The sequence below is a fragment of the Stomoxys calcitrans genome, chromosome 2 (assembly GCF_963082655.1).
Source record: "Stomoxys calcitrans chromosome 2, idStoCalc2.1, whole genome shotgun sequence".
Taxonomy (NCBI): Eukaryota; Metazoa; Arthropoda; class Insecta; order Diptera; family Muscidae; genus Stomoxys; species Stomoxys calcitrans.
In genome coordinates this window covers 106,801,276-106,824,069 of record NC_081553.1, presented here as the reverse complement: position 1 = coordinate 106,824,069, position 22,794 = coordinate 106,801,276, and the positions used below count along the sequence as shown (strand labels likewise).

Below are 22,794 nucleotides of genomic sequence, written 5' to 3'. Positions count from 1 at the left end.
CGATCTTCTAATTATCCTTAATCCTATAAATAGCCGACATCTGACCTGAATTTCGTTTAGATTGGACTATATTTAGATATAGATTTAAATATAGATAAAACCGATCTGCCGATAAAGGGTGTGTAGCCCATAAAAGCTTTATTTTTTACCCGATTTCGTTAAATTTGAAGCAGTGAGATTTTTTAGACCTCTCGACATCCGACCGAAGTATGGTTCAGATCGGACTTTATTTAGATATAGCTGCCATATAGACCGATCTGCCGGTTAAGGGCTGAGGCCCATAAAAACTGAATTTTTGCCCAATTTCTCTTGTTGCTTAATACATTGTTCATGGGAAATTTGGTAATTTAGTGCAGTGTGAGATACAGGGTGTCAAAGTTGACCCCCTGACACATCCTCATTTTTTAAGGGTCTATAACTTTGATCTACCAAACCGATTTGCATAATTTAGGATTCTGAAGAAAGAGCTTGACCATGTCAATGTGTACCGTTAACGAGATATGAATACTTTAATTTTTCAAATTTCAAAAATTTGCCTTGATGATTTTAGTGTTTCCTTATAACTCCATCAATTGTTGAGCTACATACTAAAATTTCAGACTAGTTTTGTCAGTATACACAAAAAAGACAAATTAAATATCTTTAGCGGCTTAAAAATGACAATGTTTTCAAAATATTTTTTTTTTGGTTGTTTCTCTTTCAAAATATTGTTTTTATACCCACCACCGAAGGATGGAGGTATATTCATTTTGTCATTCCGTTTTCAGCACATCGAAATATGCATTTCCGACCCTATAAAGTATAGATATTCTTGATCGTCGTAAGAATCTAAGACGATCTAGCCATGTTCTTCCGTCTGACCGTCTGTCTGTTGAAATCACGCTACAGTCTTTAAAAATGGAGATATCGAGCTAAAGCTTTGCACAGATAATTTTTTTCTCCATATGAAGGTTAAGTTCGAAGATGGGCTATATCGGACTATATCTTGATATAGCCCCCATATAGACCGATCCGCCGATTTAATGTCTTAGGCCCATAAAAGCCATATTTATTATCCAATTCTGCTGATATTTGGGACAGCGAGTTGTGTAAGGCCACTCGACATCCTTCTTCAATTCGGCTCAGATCGGTCCAGATTTGGATATAGTTGCCATAATGATAGATCTATGGATTTAAGGTATTGGGCCCATAAAAGGCGGTCCGTGAGTTGGGTTAGGACACTCGACATCCTTCTTCAATTTGGCCCAGATCAGTCCAGATTTGGGTATAGCTGCCATATGGACCAATCTCTCGATTGAAAGTTTTGGGCCCATAAAACTCGCATTTATGATCCGATTTTCCCAAAATTTAGGTTGTGTTAGGACACTCGATATCTTTCTTCAATTTGGCCCAGATCAGTCCAGATTTGGGTGTAGCTACCATATAGACCAATCTCTCGGTTCAAGGTTTTGGGCCCATAAAAGCAATATTTTTATTATCTGATTTTGCTGAAATTTGGGACTATGAGTTGTGTTAGGACACTCGACATCCTTCTTCAATTTGGCGCCAATCGGTCCAGATTTCGATATAGATTCCATATAGACCGATCTCTCGATTTTAGGTCTTCTGCCCAACTCACTCGGGATAGTGAGTTGTGTTAGGCCATTCGACATCCTTCTTCAATTTGGCTCAGATCAGTAAAGATTAAGATATAGTTGGCATACAGATCGATCTCTGGATTTAAGGTCTTGGACCCATAAAAAGCGGTCCATGAGTTTTGCTAGGACACTTGACATCCTTCTTCATTTTGTCCCAGATCAGTCCAGATTTTGGTATAGCTGCCATATAGACCGATCTCTCGATTCAAAGTTTTGGGCCCATAAAAGCCATATTTATTATCTGATTTTGCTGAAATTTGGGACTATGAGTTGTGTTCGGGCACTCGGCATCCTTCTTCAATTTGGCCCCAATCGGTCCAGATTTGGATATAGCTGCCACATAGACCGATCTCTCGATTTTAGGTCTTGAGCCCATTAAAGGAGCATTTATTGTCCGATTTCGCCGAAATTTGGGAAAGTGAGTTGTATTAGGCTCTTCGACATTTCTCTGTAATATGGTCCAGATCGGTCCAGATTTGGATATAGGTGTCATATAGACCGATCTCTCGATTTAAGGTTTTGGGCCCATGAATACATTTTTTGTCCGATGTCTCCGAAATTTGGGACAGTGGGGGCTTTCGACAAACATTTTCAATTTGGCCCAGATCGGTTCAGATTTGGATATAGCTGCCATATACACCGATCTCTCGATATAAGGTCAGGGGCCCATAAAAGGCGAATTTATTGTCCGATGTCGACGAAATTTGGGACAGTGAGTTGTATTAGGCTCTTCGACATTTTTCTGTAATATGACCCAGATCGGACCAGATTTGGATATAGATGTCATATAGACCGATCTCGCGATTTAAGGTTTTGGGCCCTTGAAAAGCGCAATTATTGTCCGATATCGCCGAAATTTGGGACAGTGAGGGCCTTTGACAAACATTTTCAATTTGGCCCCGATCGGTTCAGATTTAAATATAGCTGCCATACACACCGATATATCGATTTAAGGTGTGGGGCCAATAAAATACGCATTTATTATGCGATTTCGCTGAAATTTGATACAGTGCCATATGTTAGGCTTTTCGACATCAGATCGGTTTATATTTGGCTAAGGGTACCAAAAAGACCAATATTTAGTTCTTCAGAATTTAGCAATGACTTGTACTTATTAGACCACTCAATGTCCGCGCCGAATTTGGTCCAAGTCGGACCATATTTCGATAAAGCTGCTATGGGGGCTTAAATTATGTTTTTTTTCTACGGATTTTGACGAAAGGTGGTTTACGAGGTGGTGGGTTTGGCCCGACCGAAATTAACGCCATTTTACTTGTTTAAATTTGCAAAATGTCCCAAGAAACGTACTCCTATTTTATTAAAGTTTTCGTAAACTTTTCCCATCGAAGCATAATCATTTATTTTTATTAGACCGGGGAGGCCACCGTGGCGCAGAGGTTAGCATGTCCGACTATGACGCCGATCGCCGGGATTCATATACCGGCATGACCATCAAAACAATTTTCAGCGGTGGTTATCCCCTTAATAATGCTGGCTACATTTGTGAAGTATTAAGGAATTCAAATTACACTTAGATGACAGCCCTCAAAAATGAACGAAATCTGAGTTGTCAAGTGATCAGTTGGAAAAAAAGAGAAAAAATTTTTTTATGTATGTACAATAATACTTAACAAAATCGTTTATTCGAATTATTCAAATACTCAGTAGTCAACAAAAGTTTAACAAACAAAATTAGATTAAAACTTAAAACTTATCAACCACTCACATCACGTCACATGACATCACATCACATTTAACTAATCTAGGACTATTGTTTACAAGCGTAGACGGAACACGGAGGAGGGCAAGTAGGCGTTCTTTGGTGATTGCACATTACCGGTGCGGATGGGGGCTTGCGAGGCAAAGTTAAGAACAGGAGCAACACCACCATTGATACTCTGAGAGTTACCGCCCAATGAATCGTATTGGCCTTGGATGGCACGTTGAGCATTGGCAGCATCTTCGGCGGTACGGTATTTGACGAAATGAACTTCGGGTTTGTTGTTGCTATTGTTGTTGATGGTGTTGAGTTTGTTGGCCAAATCACCGATATCGGCTTGCTTGTTGAGCACATAGATGGCGGTCTTTTGTTGGGAGGCTTGTTTGGCCAAAGCGAGGGCAGCATTTTCCAAGCCATTGTTTTCGGGGCCCTTGATGAAGACCACACGAAGACCTTGTTTCACGCTGCTGGCAATACGTTCGGCATTTTGGGCATCATCGAAATCAGCTTCGGGGGCGGTGAAGGTGTAGAATTCTTTTTCCAATTCAGCGGGGGCAGTGTAAGAGCCACTATCGAAACCGCCAGAGTTGCCGCCACCAACAGAGCCGCCGAAACCTCCATTGCCACCTCCAACAGAGCCGCCAAAACCTCCATTGCCGCCGAAACCTCCATTGCCACCACCAACGGAGCCGCCAAAACCTCCATGACCTCCACCAACAGAGCCAAATCCACCATGGCCTCCTCCTACAGAGCCGAAGCCTCCATGACCACCGCCAACGGCACCGGGAGTGAAGGATAATCCACTGTTAGAGTGACCCACAGGTTGATAGTTATATCCCAATTTATCGGCACAAGCCACAGCTACGAAGCACATAACCTAAAACAGAAAACAGACAAGCATTTATTTTAATCCTCTTTGCTGGTTTCGACTGATGCGCATTCAATTCAATAACTCACAATGAAGGCACGCATTTTGATGGTTTCTTCCGTTTTTGTTAAATTCCGAGTTTAGTTCTTTCTTGGTTAATACTGAGTTGAACTCTGGCTTCTGTGGTAATCTATCACCAATTTATATACCACATAAACTAATAGCTCAAGTTTTTTTTTTTTGCAAGAAATAAATAAAGAATTTGCCAATCTCTTTTTTTAGATCTTAGGCAGCAGGCAAATAGAGAGATAAATAGCTAGATAGACAGATGGATGGATGGATGGATCTACGATCTAACCTACCTATCTACTATTATATTACTCCGCTTCTTTTGTTGTTGGGGTTGTTGTTGATGGTGTGGCTTCAAGTTCACCCCGTTCCATGCGAATATAATGGCCAACCATGACGCTTCTTTCATTGTTTCACCAAACTCGGCCACATGCGATAATGGTCATCGCATCTTCGATAAGAACCACAAAACGGGCGTGTAAAGAAGCATCATTGGTATAGACCTGCAAAGCAACAAAAACACCAATAAAACACTAACAATGCCATTAAAGATGCTTTGATCTAAGAGGCGATCGGTCACTCTGCCCTGTTGATTTTGTTATTATTATTTTTTTTTTTTCGTTGTCTTAATGTTGACCATTTAAACCAATAAAAAACTGATTTTGCAAATTTTGCCAAGCAAAAAAAATTGAAACTACAGCTGCTAGACTCACTTACTCACATAGATCGGCTACTGCATCCGGTCTGTCTGGTAAATACCCAGCAAAAACTGGGTTACTCCTAAACTGCACACCAACACAGTCACACAGCACGCACCACATGTGTTCTCTACATGGCTTTGGGAATGCAACATGGCGTGGGCGCTACAAAAAATTTGTTTTTTTCTCGGTCGAACCGGCGCGCATGCTCAAAACCATTCAACTTTGACTTGCTGTGATGAAAATCGATATGACAGCGAGATCAAATCATTTAATGTTTTTTTTTTTTTACTAAAACACACACACTCACTCACAAGCTTCGTAATTAATATGCAAAAGATCTAGATACGGGCCTTTTGTCCAATCCTACATAACACACCATACATACCTCATCCATGTTTGTGACTATGTATGGCAGCATTATAAAGATTTGAATGTTTTATTGTATGCAGTCGCTTGTATTGACCTACATTTGTTGACTGTGTGTGGGTTCAATGAACCTTAAAAAAAGAGCATTACGCATCGATGTGATTTTTGTTTTTTGCATGATGGAGAATCTATTTCAGTTAACGAAGCAACTAAGCAGGGTATTGTCGACTGTGTGCCGCATCGCACCCATCAAAAGATAACATCTAAAAGGAAAATTAAACTGTAACAGTGTCTGCATCAATAAGGATATGGACCCTTGAGTGTTTGGGTAGAGCTTAGATCTCCCATTGTCTCCTAATTACTAAAAATCGAAATTGATACAAAGAAGGCTACCCTAGCAGTAGTGCAAATCTCAATCCTGACCATGGTCTGATTTCTGGAGATAAATTTCCGCCACTGTAAAACAGTTTCGCCAGCTGTAGAAGTTCTAATGACGGCAGTAGAATTTGATATTGTTCATGGACAATGAATTCCTGGAGTTAAACAACTTAATGGTGCGGGGAACGGGAATCAAAACCGGCCTATGTGTGGACTATATCAATATGTAGTCCAATATAGCCTATACACAGAAAAACAAAAGGATTAGGACATTTTATGACAAAAAAATTCTTTTATTACGAAGATGGAGTTAAGGCCTGGATTGGGGGTTTACTCCGACGCACACAACATCGGTTTGTCTCTGAAACTACCGAACGAGTGTACGGTCTCTCAGGCATAGGTCTATAGCTACAAGACAAATTCGTGTAAGGGATTTGCCACCCCCAGTACTCAGGAGTTATGTGACCAATATAGCGGCGGAGGCCACCGCAGCTCAGAGGTTAGCATGTCCGCCAATGACGCTGAACGCCTGGGTTCGAGAACATCAGAAAAAAACTTTCAGCTGAGCAGTCCCTACTTTCCGGGCATTTCAAATCGGCCTGACTGTATTATCCCGGTCAGAGGTCAAGTCGTCCCTCCGACACAAGGCAGCCTTCCTGGATACTGAGTGTTTAGCGGAAAGATGGGGCAACTTTCATAGACTATACACATTCAAATTGTTGCTCCGAAGTAATCGGCGCATAATTTCCACACTTTCTGATATATATTAAAATATTTTCTTAGTTCCTCGCTAAGCACAATGATCTCTCTTTGGACCAAATGGTCCTTTACCAGAATAATGACAATTAGTTTAATTAATTTAATTTCAAACTTGAACGTAAGAGCTTTAATTATCATTTTGTTTGCAACAGTCAATTATAGCTGTGTAAGGTTTCGCTTCAACATATAAACGTTAGCCATAAACGTGGTATTTTTGAACGTAACTAACTTTGTTTATTGCAAACCCTTTAGAATTTTACATTTTATCCCCGGGCTTTGTTGTATGCAATAGGGGCAATGCCCCTACTTTCTACAACCGAATCAGGGAACAGATATAACGCTTGAGACAAACAGTGACTTGGTGAAAGTTTGGGGTGAAATGTCTCCACCCAGTTCTCCTTTTCGGATCACTATAGGATATTTCTTCAGGTTGAGCTCGAGATGGGGGAGGTGGAGACTACACAGAAACCCGAGAAGGACCAACTGGCAGAAGTTCAGAGAACAGATGCAGAAACTGGCGCCACCTGAGGCCCCTGGAGGACGCAAGGGAACTGAAGAGCAGTTGGTTTTATAATTAGGTTGTGTAAGAGAACACAACAGAGGCTGGGACGAATATCGTGAGGCCTGCCCTTAGGCAGGTTCAAGAACTAGACGATGAAGGCGAAGGGAAGTTCCCAGGCGAAATTTTGTGGAAAATTGGAAAGCATTAGTGCAGCATCTAGGTTGCGCAAAGTGCTCTCGATGGATCCTAGTACGTTTAACTCACTGAGGAGAGAGAACGGATATATTTTCAGGTCGAGCACGAGATGGGGAGGAATAAATCAACACAGTAACCCGAGAAGGACCAACTGGGAGAAGCTCAGGGAACAAATGCAGCACCTGGACCACGTGAGAGGTCTCTGCAAGACGCAAGGGAACTGGAGATTGCAGTGGGTCTTGTCACAGGATGCCTGAACGAGGCCTTTTTGGAGGCATGTCCCGAACGAGTACCGCTGTGAAAAACTGGCCAGTCATGGTGGTCACCGGAACTGAAGGTACTCAGGGGCGAAAGCAGTAGGTGTTTTAAAGGTTGAGTGAGAGAAAACAGCAGTGGGCTGGGACAAATATCGTGAGGCGGCACTTAGGCAGGTTCAAGAAGCAGACGATGAAGTCGAAGAGGAGTTTCTAGGCGAAATTCTGAGGAGAATTGGAAAGCACTAGTGAGGCATCCCGAGGGATCCTAGCACGCCTTGCTCCCTGAGGAGGGAGGACGGGTCTTACGTCGAAAGCGGCCAGGAGACGGTGTATGTTCCGATGGAGATATACTTTCCGGGGGGCCCAGGAAGAGGTTGGCGATCAAGATATCGTAATACCTATATTTGCGACCTTGGTGATCTCATCAAGTAGGAGATTTTCAAAAAGGTTGAGTGAGAGAACACAGCAGAGGGCTGGGAAGAATATTGTGAGGCCGACGATGGAGACGATGAAGGCGAAGAGAAGTTCATATTCGAAATTCTGTGGAAAACTGGAAAGCACTAGTGAGGAAGGAAGGACGAGACTTACGTCGAGAGGGGCCAGGAGACGATGAAGGTTCCGATGGAGATGTACTTTCTGGGGGGCCAGGGAGAGGTCGGCGATCTAGATATCGTAATACCTACATATGTGACCTTGGTGATCTCATCAAGGTTATCAAATGCAAATTTTGCCAGTGAGCATTCCACTAAGGAACTGGAGCAAACTTCTCACATATAAATGAGTGCAGTCCGATTCAAGTTTAAGGTCAATGATAATTTCCGAACGGCGTGCCGCAGTGCGACACCTCTTTGGAGAGAAGTTGTACATGGCATAGTACATCACAAATGTTGCCAGCATTAGGAGGGGAAAACCACCGCTGAAAATTTTTTCTGATGGTCTCGCCAGGATTCAAACCCATGCGTTCGGCGTCATAGGCGGACATGCTAACCTCTACGCTACGGTGGCTTCAAGGATATCATTGACATTTAAATCGGCAGGACCTGAGGGTATTATACCGGCACTGATGCAGGAGTCTCTTGGAGTAAACATGCCAAGGCTAGAACGGATTATCCGGGCGAGCATGGTATGGTTAGGGTGGTCTTTATCCCCAAGGCGGGAAAAATCCCCCCCAACACGACGAAGGATTACAGGCTATAGTCTGTCACAATTTTTACTCAAAACAATGGAAAAACTGAGAGATCTGAAGTTAAGAGTGGGTCAGACGTCGGAGAACTTCTGTGAAGCACAACACGCATACCTCAAAGTCCGTTCTTTCTGGCTATTTAAAACGGCCGGATCTGACGGTGTTATGCCGGCATTGCTGCAGAATCTCCCTTGGAGTCACCCTGCCCAGGCTAGAACGGATTTTTCAGGCGAGCCTGGCATGGTCCTATATACTCGTACCAAAGGCATAGAGGATGATCCGGATGGTTTTTATCCCCAAGGCGGGAAAACACAGCACGATGAAGGATTACAGGCCCATTAGTCTGTCATCGTTTTTACTCAAATCAATGGAAAGGCTGATAGACCTAAAGGTGTTCTCGCTGATTCAGTGAAACGCTGTGATGAATGAACTCCTGTTGGATCTTTGTGCGGACGCCGTCGTTTTACTGGTCCGAGCAGGTTTCTGTCGACAATTAGCGAGATCATGAAAGGGTCACTGAGGAGTTTGTCGCAATGGTCTACCAGAAATGGGTTGGGGACTATCCCAAGGAAGACGAAGCTGGTGCTCTTCACTTGCATTATTGATTGTATACGAACATTGTGAGACCAGCACTGGTATAGTGGAGGGTCGTGGATAAAAGGACTCGTTCGAGCGGGTGCATAGACTGTCCGCCTTTTACTCCTGCAGGAGGGTGTTCGGTGGGAAGTGGGGGGCAATGTTTACGATCATTGTGAGACCATCACTTACCTATGGGGCACCGGTATGGTGGAAAATCGTGGATAAGAGGACTCGTACGAGGGAATTCGAGCAGATCCAGTGACTGGCCTGCGTCGGAGTCACAGGAGCAATGAGATCTGCAACGCAGTCAGGTTTCGAGACAAGGCTGAATATGCAGCCAATTGAGACCTTTATACAGACCTTTATACACATACCAAGGACATGGAGGAAGGTTATGGTGGTCTTTATCCCCATAGGTTTACAGGCCCATTAGTCTGCCATCGTTTTTACCCAAAGCAATGGAAAGACTGAAAGAAATGGAAAGGCAGCTCTGTGGAGACGGCCCTTCTCGAAGAGGTGTAGGAGGTCAAGACGTCCCTCCGACAGAAGGAGCGCACTAAGGCGGCCTTTTAACAATGTGCGGACTGACACGCTGATCCAATCCTTAAACCAGTACCGGGTGGACTCGGTCCTTAGAGACTGTATAAACCATATAACACAAATTTAGACACCTGTTCCTTAGAGGTGTCTAAATTGTGTGTTCCATGGCATAAATATAAGGGAGAAAGTGGTACAAGGCACGCCACAAGGAGGCATTTTATCGCCACTCCTATGGGTGAACACCATTAATGACCTATTACGGATGGTAACTGAGGAGGGATTTGAACCCGTCTACTACGCAGACGATGCAAATATACTTCTAAGGGGTAAAGATCCGAACCAGCTGACATATAACACACCTCGTTTCCTCAATAAGACGATTTCGATATCTGACAAGGTCAAATACTCAGGTGTGCTCTTGGACAGGAAACTGAATTGGAAGTGCCACACTCAGGCTCACAGATGTTGGGCACTATGTAGAAGGCTCGAAATGGAGCCTAAATCCGAGAATAGTCCACTGACTCTATTGGAGCGTGATTAGACTAATACTTACCTACGCCTCAGTAGTTTGTTGGACTGCTATGGAGAAAAAGTGCAACATAAGGACCATTCATTCAGGTTCAGAGAACATGTTGTTTTGGCATAGGCGGAGCGATGAGGACCATGCCCACTAAGGCACTGGAGACTAATCTAGATATCCGACCTATTGACATACAGATTAAGTGTGAGGCAGCCACTGCGGCTATGATACTTAAGGCGATGGGAGAAAGGATTGAGGATGGGAGCAGCTCATACCATAGCGGTATAATCGTGGCTACGATAGGAAACCTGGAAGGAAGGGAAGAGGTTTCCGATCATATACCCCAGATGAACCTTGAAGTCGGGTGCGAGGCACTGCTGCCATCGGCACAGTCTTGGATTGACGGAACCCTAGTATTATCGTCTGGAAGATCATGTTACACGGTTGGATCAAAGCTAGAGGACAGAGTGGGCCTGGGAGTCTACATTAAGGACCCAGGGACTGAGATCTTTTTTAGACCGCCTGACCATAATACGGTCCTGCAGGCAGAGATCCACGGAATGTGTGAAGTTGTGTGATGCTAATGCAAGGACATCGAGTGTGAATATCTTTACCGACAGTAAAGTTGCCATAAGGCCAATAACAACCAGGAAGGTAAGGTCATGAACAGTCGTGCAGTGTAAGAAAGGGATTGAGACCTTCTCTGAAGATGGCAAAATCTCCATCGTTTGGGTGCCGGGCCGTAACGGAGTAAGGGAAAATAAAAGGGCAGACGATTTGGCAGTGAAGGCCAGAGGACTGCCACCAATCGATCCATTTCCGACCCTATAAAGTATATATATTCTTGATCAGCGTAAAAATCCAAGACGATCTAGATATGTCCGTCCGTCTTTTTGTTGAAATCACGCTACAGTCTTTTAAAATAGAGATATTGAGCTGAAACTTTGCACACATTCTTTTTTTTTGTCCATAAGCAGGTTAAGTTCGAAGATGGACTATATCTTGATATAGCCCCCATATAGACCGATCCGCTGATTTAGGGTCTTGGGCCCATAAAATCCACATTTATTATCCGAATTTGCTGAAATTTGGGACGGTGAGTTGTGTTAGGCCCTTCGACATCCTTCGTTCATTTGGCCCAGATCGGTCCATATTTGGTTATAGCTGCCATATAGACCGCTCCTCCGATTTAGGGTCTTAGGCCCATAAAGCCACATTTATTATCCGATTTTGCTGAAAATTGGGACAGTGAATTGTCTTGGGATCTTCCATATCTTTCTTCAATTTGGCCCTGATCGGTTCAGATTTGGATATAGCTGCCATATAGACCGATCTCTCAATTTAAGGTTTTGGGCCCATAAAAGGCGCATTTATTGTCGATGTCGCCGAAATTTGGGACACTGAGTCAAGTTAAGTCCCTTGACATACTTCTGCAATATGGCACAGCTCGTTCCAGATTTGGATATAGATGCCATATAGACCGATATCTCGGTTGAAGGTTTTGGGCCCATAAAACCTCATTTATTGTCCGATGTCGCTGAAATTTGAGATAGTGAGTTTAGTTAGGCTCTTTGAATATAGCTGTCATATACACTGATCTCTCGATGTAAGGTTTTTGGCCCATAAAAGACTCATTTATTGTTCGATTTCGCCGAAATTAGGGACTGTGCTTTGTGTTAGGTTCTTCGACATTTTTCTGCAACTTGGCCCAAATCGGTCCAGATTTGGATATAGCTACCATGTAGACCGATATCTCAATGTAAAGCCTTGGCCCCATAAAATGCACATTTATAATCCGATTTTGCTGAAATTGTTATCAGTGACTTATGTTGGGCTTTTCGACATCCGTGTGGTATATGGTTTAGATCGGTTTATTTTTAGATATAGCTACTGTACTTGTAAGTATTGGTCCAAATCGGAACAAATTTCGACATAAGCTATGAAATTTTCACCGAATTTTGATGAAAGGTGGTTTACATATATACTCAAGGTAGTGGGTATCCGAGGTTCGGCCGGGCCGAACTTAACGCCTTTTTACTTGTTTTATTTTCAAATAAAGCTTATTATTAGAAATATCGAAAGTATCGAATATTGCGACTATCGATAACTGTCAACTATTGGGTTGCCTAAAAAGTAATTGCGGATTTTTCATATAGTCGGCGTTGACAAATTATTTCACAGCTTGTGACTCTGTAATTCCATTCTTTCTTCTGTCAGTTATCAGCTGTCACGTTTAGCTTGCTTTAGAAAAAAAGTGTAAAAAAAGTATATTTGACTAAAGTTCATTCTAAGTTTTAATAAAAATTCATTTACTTTCTTTTAAAAAATCCGCAATTACTTTTTGGGCAACCCAATATAACACCATTTAAGGAATGCAACACAATTTTCAACAATTCAAGCGAGATTTCAAATCATGTTTATAGTGTCAAAGAAACCAAACCAAAATATTGCATCAAATTCTAATAGATTTCTAATTAGAGGTCCACTTAGAAACTTTCGAATAAATTCAGAAACCAAAAAACATGTTCACAAATATGCAACGGTTCTAGAAAATTTATTTCTTTTCAGATATCTTGCTTTTTTTGTTTTAATTTGTAAAATCTTAATCCCCCAATCTATGAGCAACTGAAAACTTGCCTTCGCTTTTTGTCCATATTTATATAAGTTTTCAAAAATGTTGCCTAAAAAAATCTTCCCTGTATCGAATATCATAAAGTGGCAGGCAGCATTTTGCTTTTTTTCGCTAAGCAGTCACTTTAAATCAATATTGAATAATTAACCGACACCCGGCTAATTAAAATGGCAAAAAATTAAAATTAAACAGATTTTGCCGTTTCATACGTCATTCAGTCCAGTCGTTTGGGGAGCGGTTTCTTTCCCCCTCCTAAAACATCAAAAATATAAAAGAAAATAATAATAATTAAGAAGATTAGAGCCGCGATCATTGCGTGTTTTGGATATTTAGCCAAAGAAAAAGACTTCCATAATCAGTTGATAAATGATGAGACCGATAATGAAATTAGTGAGCATCCACTTTGACGATGCTGCCTTCGAATGACTTTCGATTGACATGCAGCCCAGAAAGTGTATGCTCTGTGCGGATGGCGCCACACTAGTGATAGATCATCTTTGGTAAGGTCTGTTCATCTGTATGTGTATGCCATTGGCGCCACTTCTCAGGGGTTTTGGGGCGTAGAATTTTCAACACCTTTCAAAGTTAGAAAAAAATAGGCAAAAAAAAAAAACAAACTAAAAAACATCGAAATAAAGACCATAAAAACGAAGACAAAGAAGTTGAGAAGCAAAACAAAAAAGAAAACATAAATCGCCATATTGACGTCATAAAACGTCGATCTTCCAACGATGCGTTAGTTTCAAGGCATTGTGAAACACGGCGCTATCTTTGTATTAATCGATCGATTGATCGCAACTTGCCCTGACTTAGTAGTTTGGCATACCACAGCCAAGCATCGTAAATATGTGCATCACTAAACGCTGCGATGATTATCTTTTATCTTAGCCATAAATCAATTGTCTGGCTTTTATCAAACCCAACGTTTAGACGCCATAAATTTTCACAATCATTATGAGGATTTCAATAAAATCAAATAACCATAACAAATATATGTACATGGAACTGAAATTTTGGATATTCTGACGTCTCTTGATGGAGTCTGCTTCAAATTTACACAACATGAAACTATTTAAAGGATATTTTAATCTGCGTACCAAATTTCTGCCAAACCAGAGAAAAATTATATTGGGTTGCCCAAAAAGTAATTGCGGATTTTTCATATAGTCGGCGTTGACAAATCTTTTCAACGGCTTGTGACTCTGTAATTGCATTCCTTCTTCTGTCAGTTATCAGCTGTTAATTTTAGCTTGCTTTAAAAAAAAAGTGTAAAAAAGTATATTTGATTAAAGTTCATTCTAAGATTTATTAAAAATACATTTACTTTCTTTTAAAAAATCCGCAATTACTTTTTGGGCAACCCAATAGTTTCTAGATACCGTAAAAGATTAACCTTCGGAAGATCGGTTTATATGGGAGTTACTACTAACTAAACTTCCCATGGACATTCCACTAAGGAATAGGGGATACTTCTTATATTCCCTCATATCATATCATATCAATGAATACAGTCCGTTTAAAGTTTATGCTCATTGATAGGGGGCCTCCTTTTTTATGCCGAGTCCGAACGGCGAGCCGCATAGCGACACCACATAGTAAAGAAAATTTAACATGGCAGGATACCTCACAGACGTAGCAAGAATTAGTAAGGGGATAACCATAGAAGAGATTGACGAAAATGTCCACAGGATTACGACTGCACTGGTGGGGTCCTTCGAAGATAATTGTCCTCTTCGGAAAAGGAAATCAGCCTAAGAAAAACCCTGGATGACCGGGGAGATTCGCAATATTGGGAAAGAGGTCCGCAGACTTTTTAACAGAGCACGTCGTAAAAAAGAGGAAATTTTTTGGGATGTGTATTATATACGGCTCAAGGATTACAATAAGATTACCAGAGCGGCAAAACGTGTCTCCTGGAAGCTTTTCTGCGAAAAAGTCGACAGCGTTAATGACGCCGCCAAGATAAAAAAGTTTCTCTCAAAAATCCAAGTCCAAACTGAAACTTTAGTGGAGGACATGGGAGTGAGGGCAGAGACAACGGAGAGCAGGTTAAGGCTTTTCCACAGCATACGAAAAGACTCACGGAGACACCGGAATCTTGAAACAATGACGTTGATCGAAGGATTATAATAACGGAATTTATGGTGAAGGAATCCTTGAGGAGCTTCAAACCATTTAAGTCACCCGGACCTGATGGAATATTTCCGGCGTTACTGCAGAAAGAGGAAGACTATCTGGCTGGCCAAAATTTTCACAGCGTGCCTAGGACTGTCGTATACTCCGAAAGCCTGGCAGGAGGCAAGGGTGGTGTTTATACCCAAGCCCGGCAAGGCAAGTTATGCGACACCAAAGGCCTACAGACCCATAAGCCTTACGTCCTTTCTACTCAAAACCATGCAACGCATTGTGGACACCATGATAAAGAGTATGACATCCAGCGAACTGCTCAAATACAAACAGCATGCCTATGTCAAGGGAAGGTCGGAGAAGACTGTCTTGCACGAGGTTGTGCATAAAATAGAAGAATGCTTCGATGCCAAAACGTACACACTGGCGGTATGTATTGACATCGAGGGGGCTTTTAACAATGTGCGGACCGACACACTGATTCAATCCTTAGACCAGTACAGGGTGGACCCGGTCCTTAGAGACCGGATAAACCATTTGTTAAAGAACATGTGGATTAATTGTGTGTCCCATGACATAAATATGAGGGAGAAAGTGGCACAGGGCACGCCACAGAGGGCCATTCCAGCGCCACTCCTATGGGTGACCACCATAATGCTGACTGATGCTGTCTGAGGAGGGATTTGAACCCGTCTTCTTAGGGCCGTCTTCTCAGAAGGGCCGGAAGGGTCTTGCATGTGGCATATGACGGGGCTAGACCCAGAGGTCTCAATGTTAACCCAGAGAAGACTGTTTACGAGTAAGACGAAGGTGGTCCAATTTAACGCATCACGTTTCCTCAAGAAGACGATTTCGATATCTGACAAGGTCAAATACTTAGGTGTGATCTTGGACAGGAAACTGAATTCGAAGTGTCACATTCAGGAGCGTACTGAGAAGGCTCACAGATGTTGGGCACTATGTAGACGGGCCGTAGGCTCGAAATGGGGCCTGAATCCAAGGATAGTCCACTGGCTCTACAGGAGCGTGATAAGACCAATACTTACTTACGCCTCAGTAGTTTGGTGGATTGCTATGAAAAAAAGGTGCAACATAAGGACCATACAACAGGTTCAGAGAACATAGGCGGAGCGATGAAGACCACGCCCACTAGGGCACTGGGGACAATTCTAGATATCCGACCCATTGATATACAGATTAAGTGTGAGGCAGCCACTGCGGCTATGAGATTTAAGGGAGAATGGGAAGAATGGATTGAGAATGGGAGCAGCTCTTACCATCGCGGTATAATCGAGGCAGTGATAGGAAACCTGGAGGGAAGGGAAGAGGTTTCCGATCGGATACCTGAGATGAACCTCGAAGTCGATTGCGAGGCACTGCTGCCATCGGTACAGTCTTGGATTGACGAACCCTTGTATTGCCATCTGGAAGATCATGTTACACGGATGGATCAAAGCTAGAGGACAGAGTGGCGCCGGGGCTGTACATCGGCAACCCAGGGACTGAGATCTGTTTAAGACTGCCTGACTATGATGCGGTCCTGCAGGCGTAGATCCGGGCGATCACGGAATGCGTGAAGTGGTGTGATGCTAACGCGAAGACGTCGAGTGTGAACATCTTTACCGACAGTAAAATTACCATAAGGGCAATAACAACCAGGACGGTAAGGTCACGAACAGTCTTGCAGTGTAAGAAGGAGATTAACGCTTTCTCGGAGGATGGGAAAATCCGCATCGTTTGGGTGTCGGGCCATAACGGAGTAAGGGGAAATGAAAGGGCAGACGATTTGGCGGTAAAGGCTAGAGGACTGCCGTCAATAAACTTGGTTAACCCGTAGCTTTTCGGGTCGACGCATTCCGAGTTATGGGAACAGCGAAACGGTCGGTAGGATGGCGAAAATCCTATGGCGGGATCCAGATCGTGAGAAGACGAGACTATTACTGAAAGGAAGCAAGAAGGAGGTCAGTATAGCTATTGGTATTATTATGGGACACATAGGACTACGAGCTCATTTATGTAAAATCGGTGCGGCAAGTGATACCATGTGTAGGGCATACGGGGAAGATGATGAGAGGTTGGAGCATTTCCTTTGTCATTGCCCGGCTTTCGCGTCCAACAGATACCGGTACTTATGTGGAGACACTATATCAGACATGAACCAACTCAGGGGAGTGGTATTAAAAACAATTAAGGATTTTGTAAGTAGCACGAAATTCCTAACTTAAAATTTTCTTTTTAGAGGTTACTTTATAGTTTTTAGAGTGCACAACAAGCCGATTACTAGCTTAGGTGTATTTCCATAGTGTCATGGGGCGGATTAATATCTGCACCCTCTTTTCGACCTTACCTAACCTAAGAGGATAACAACCACAGATCATTTTTCTGATGTTTACGCCGGGATTCGAACCCTGGCGTTCGGGGTCATTGGCCTTCAATATGGGAGTTATTATATCAGGTAAGAATTCGATTAAGACAAAACTTTGCATAAGCGTTAGAAGTCCTAAAACTATGAGCAAAATTTCAGCCCAATTGGGGGCTCAAGAAGTCAAATCGAAGGACCACTTTATATAGAAGCTTCATCCAAATGTTAACCGATATGGACCATTTGCCATCCTAAGCGACCTATATCAATACAAAGTATCTGTGCAAAATCTCAAGCGGCTACCTTTACGCATTCGAACGATATCGTGATTCGGACAGTTGTAACGACGGACAGACGGAGATGTTTATCTATCTCCACTCAGAATGTCGAGACGATCAAGAATATGTATACTTTATGGGGTCGCATATCAATATTTCGATGGGGGGGGTTACCACCCCTAAGAAATCCCTTAACGGGACTCTCTCATCGCTTTATACAATATGGGTATCAAATGAAAGGTATTTAAAAGTAGAGTACAATGCTGATATAAAAATGTATCCCTTGATGTCTAAGGCAGCTCCCACCTCCCAAAAACACCTCAACAGGACATATATACCGATTGGGTCAATATGGGTATTAAATGAAAGGTGTTTAGAAGTTGAGAACACATCTGTTATAAGAATTTGGTCCAAGGTGTCTACGGGGCTTCCCCAACCCCAAATCCTCCATAACGGGCATTAATATTCAACGTCACATAAAGGGTATCGAATTAAAGGTCTTTGGGAGTTGACTACGAATCTTGTGTACACATTTGGGACAGCCTCTGGGATCGAGATCAATCAATTAAAAAGAAGGTCTATGACAGTGAAGTTCTACCGTTCGGCAGGACATATAGATCGCGACAATATAGGACTCAAATAAATTCTCTATAGGGTCTTAGCGTTGGGGGACCGACCCGCCCCTCCCAACTAAAACAACGGCAAACTGTCATGTAAGATGGCGGAGTATATAATGTATTCAAATGAAAAAATGTGTCAGAGGGCAATCCCCCTCCACCTATCCTATCAAAAAAAAAAACTATGAAAAAGAATATATGGAGACAGATCAGGATAGAATACGACAGAAATAAAAAGGTCTTTGGTAGTAGAGTACACTTTTTGCCATCAGATTGGGATAGACACAGGAGGACCTGCGGATCTTTAAAAATATGGTAAATAGTGGTAGCTTTGAAATATGATTTTGAATACAAAAAAAAATTAATTTGTGTGGATCTGAATGAGACTCGAAGCCCTGAGAATGCTGAAAGAAAAATCCATTTTCAAAGTTTGCGAAAACTTGAAGGAAATGAGAGTATCTTTTTTGAAAAACTTTTGACAAATTTTTGACAAAAAAAATACTTTTAAATATTTTTGCCTGTAAGGGCAAAGATCATTAAATTTTACAACTTTTGTTTGTTTCTCTTTCTGGCTATGCTTTTCTATTTGCAAAGAAAATAAAAAAAAAATATTTTTCTTATAGAAAACTATGGCTTTTTTAAACCGTTAATTATGTTGACATCATTCTTTTTTTTATTCTGTGCATACATATACTGGCGCAATTTGTGTGAAACATGAGGTATAAAACTTAAAAATTGACGGAGCTATTAAAAAACACTGAATAAACCAAGTAAAAATGTTGATATTTTAAAATTATGTTATATATTATATTTAAATATTATATTAACGGTACATGATGACATTGTGTATTTTTTTAGACCTCGTCCAGCCCTTTCTTCAGAGTCATGCAAATCGGTTCAGTATATCAAATGTTATGGCTCCCAGAAAGTTGAAGAAGTTAAAAGTGGTTAATTTTGACTCCCTGTATCTCAGCCTTTGTAAGAGATATGGATATAATAGAATTTTCCTGAAAGCCTATGTCCTTCTCTTGTATTGTATCCAATTAAATCTAATTGCACACAATTAGATCCAATTATATCTGATGCCAGATCTGACCATATCAACTTTTTTTTACTCGGAATATCTTAAAATTCCTTGCAGCGAATAAGTGCAAGATTCGTGGGGTATACATAAGATAAATAATAGTTGTCTTCTAATCGAGGGAAAGAGCGTAATAGAGGATATTAGAAGTTAAAAAGACCCGGGGACTTGGCATTACCTTGGCAGACGCTTCTGTGTACCGGATTGACCCGAATAAACCTTTCATAGGCCAGGGGCTGTTGCCTTGTTCCGGAGTGCCATCTCCACACGCTTCTGGTCTGTGCCGGGATTGAAGAGAATCCCTGGCCCTAGTTCTGTTCGGTTTGCCAGAATCGCCTCCATCATCGATAGGTGTCGTGCAACAGGTGCATGGAGTGGGTTCATTTCCAAACTTGCCCTGGTCTTATGTCAATACGGAAGCATAGTCGCACTGAATATATTGCAGTACGAAAGGAAAATATCTTTGGCCCAACAGTCGAAAAATTTAGTCTACACGAATAAACTTCCGATAATGGACTGGGGCTATTAGACTTCGCCGCGGCAAAGAATATGGTAGTATTATTTTACTTTAACTGGCTATGACAGAATATTTGTTCCTTTAGCTGAAGGTAGAATAGCCTTCCAAGCGCCTCGATCTTCTGCGCTCATTTTATAATCTCTGACACCAAGTTTCGAGGTGTATCCCACAACTGGATCTTTCAATCGGACTTTTGATTTTCCCGGTTTGCGTGTACCACCGTGTTTGCCTTCAAAAGACTTCTTTGCTGGAGCTTCTGATCCATTCTGACAACATGACCTAGCCAACGCAGCCGTTGTATTTTGATGCGTGTAACTATGCTATCGTCGTCATACAGCTCATACGCCTCATGGTTCATACGCCGTCTATATTCTCCATTAACGCAAACTGGTCCATATATTTTGCGAAGAATCTTTCTCTCAAATACTCCAAACACTGCCTCTGCTTTCACAAGTACCCATGCTTCAGAACCATATAACAGCACGGGTAGTATCAGTGTCTTGTATAGTGTAATCTTCATCTGTCGAAAGGTGACCTTGTTTCTAAACTGCTTACTTAGTCCAAAGTAGCAACTGTTTGCCAGTATTATTCTTCGCTTAATCTCAAAACTGGTGTCATTCGTTTCGTTTAATGCGGTGCCGAGATAGATAAAGTTACCGACTGTCTCAAAGTTGTGGTTCCCAACATTCTCCATTTTCTTTATCTGCTCGGTTGTGCAAAGCTTTTTAGGAGTTGAAACCATACATTTCGTTTTATCTTCATTTACTGTCAGGCTCATGTTCACTGACTCTCTTTCGACTCTTTCAAAGGCTGCAGTTACTATTTTCGGTGACCGATCTATGATGTCGATGTCGTCGGCTACATGTGTTTTGTTGTGATTAGTGTGCCATTTCTACTCACATCTGCTTCTCGTATAATCTTCTCCAGCAGGATATTAAAGAGATCCTTGTCTGAAACCTCGTTTGGTATTGAAAGGTTCGGAGAGATTCTTTCCTATTCTTACTGAGGAGCGCGTATCATCCTGCAGAGTCTTATTAATTTTGCAGGGATACCAAACTCAGACATGGCTTGAAATACCTTTGAACATAAAGAGGTATCGAAAGCGGCTTTGTAGTCAAGAAAGAGATGGTAGGTGTTGATTTGTTCTCCTCGGGTCTTTTCCAGGATTTAACTGGTAGCAGCAGTTGCCTAACAACAAAAAATTGAGTGCACTATCTGTTCAAATCAGTATTTAGTGCGACTCCGAGTTTCTGTTTGTTACTAGTTCGCGCAATTTTTTGTTGTTTTTGTGTTGTGGTTCTTAACATTAATGCACACAACCGAACGTTAAAAAAATTTGTTGTCAGATAGTGCACTTTACCAGAAAAATTTTTATTTTGCTGTTTGCTGTACACTACCTGTGTTAATGTGTCCTGATCTATCCCGTTTTCGCTTTCCCTTTTGCTTAATAAGATTTTCAATAACAATTCACATTTTTTTGATGTGGCAACACTATCCATTGCGATTGCCATTTCCCACCCTTAGTCCGGTTTTTTATTCACGCGGTTTAGTCGTTTTGGTATTTGCTCCCGGTTGAAAGCTCAGTATTTGTGTAAAGGATGTGCTATTTTGTTATTGAATTCACATAAAACAATAGTTCAGTGTTATATCTAACAGAAATAATTAAAAAAGTATGAGTAACAAGTGTTTATATTATAGAAATAAGTGTTAGAATCTAAAGAAATTAGCAAACCAATTGCAAAGTTCGCTTTGTGTTGTTTTTATATGGTGAATTTGCTGCTCTCTGAGAGATATGGTGTTGTAATTAAAAGGTAAACAAATAGCCGGCAGTGGGGTGAGTTAATGAGCTTCTGTTATCTATGCACTCTCCTATGTTAAATAAGGAATAATGTGTTGAACTATTTTAAATGAAAATAGAGTGGGGAAAATACACCACACTCGCTATGAAAATAAAATGTTAAATATATTGACCGTAGAAGGCGGAGTTGGAAAGTCTGATGAGTTACATTTGTGCAAACCTACCACTGCAGCTAATCATATTAAGATCAACAACATTGAACATATTTTGGTTCTCAAAGAGAAATGTTTTGATTTATTTCAACAATGTATACTTTATTGAGTGGTGGGGTTTCTACTCTTTTTCCTCTTTAAAGCATATTTCTGTAGAATCCTTAACATGAATGTAAAAGCTGCCAATGTAACCACTGGCTAAAATTACATTGAATCCAATATGTATAAAAAATGTGTATTGAATTGAATTGTTTTAGCATTGGCAACTTTTGACTTCTAAATGGTAATTTTTTAAGAGCTATAGGAGAGTTTAAAAAATACATATAATTCAGAAAAATTCATGAAATCTTTATATGAATTGATAGTACGGTTCATATATTGGGTTGCCCAAGAAGTAATTGCGGATTTTTTAATAAAACTTAGAATGAACTTTAATAAAATATACTTTTTTTACACTTTTTTTTAAAGCAAACTAAAAGTAACAGCTGATAACTGACAGAAGAAAGAATGCAATTACAGAGTCACAAGCTGTGAAAAATTTGTCAACACCGACTATATGAAAAATCCGCAATTACTTTTTGGGCAACCCAATAATTTAATGTTTGAAGATTATTTCATGCAAATGTTGACCGTGATCGCGCCTCAAATAGACATTAATTTTAACATTGACCCACAAAAAATAGCCTAAAGGCGTTAAATCGCACAATCTATGGGGGTAATTGACCGGTCCCAAACGTGAAATAAAATCGAACTCGCCTCTCAATAAGTCTATTGTTACGCGTGCTGTGTTGCATATGACAACGTCTTGTGGAAACCACATATCATGCAAGTCAAGCTCTTGCATTTTGGGCAAAAAAAGTTGGATATCATCTCACGGTAGCGCTCACCATTCACAG

General features: G+C 41.3%; 1 protein-coding gene across 1 annotated transcript; it reads right to left on the bottom strand.

Annotated features, from left to right (window-relative positions):
• Window positions 1-3,358: 3,358 nt before the first annotated feature.
• On the bottom strand, window positions 3,359-4,408 carry LOC106081814 (keratin, type I cytoskeletal 9-like). The gene is made up of 2 exons (XM_013244028.2): window positions 4,315-4,408; window positions 3,359-4,234 (listed from the first exon to the last, which is right to left on the bottom strand). The coding sequence occupies exons 1-2, from the start codon at window positions 4,327-4,329 to the stop codon at window positions 3,413-3,415; spliced, it is 837 nt and encodes a 278-aa protein (XP_013099482.2). The 5' UTR covers window positions 4,330-4,408; the 3' UTR covers window positions 3,359-3,412.
• Window positions 4,409-22,794: the final 18,386 nt, after the last annotated feature.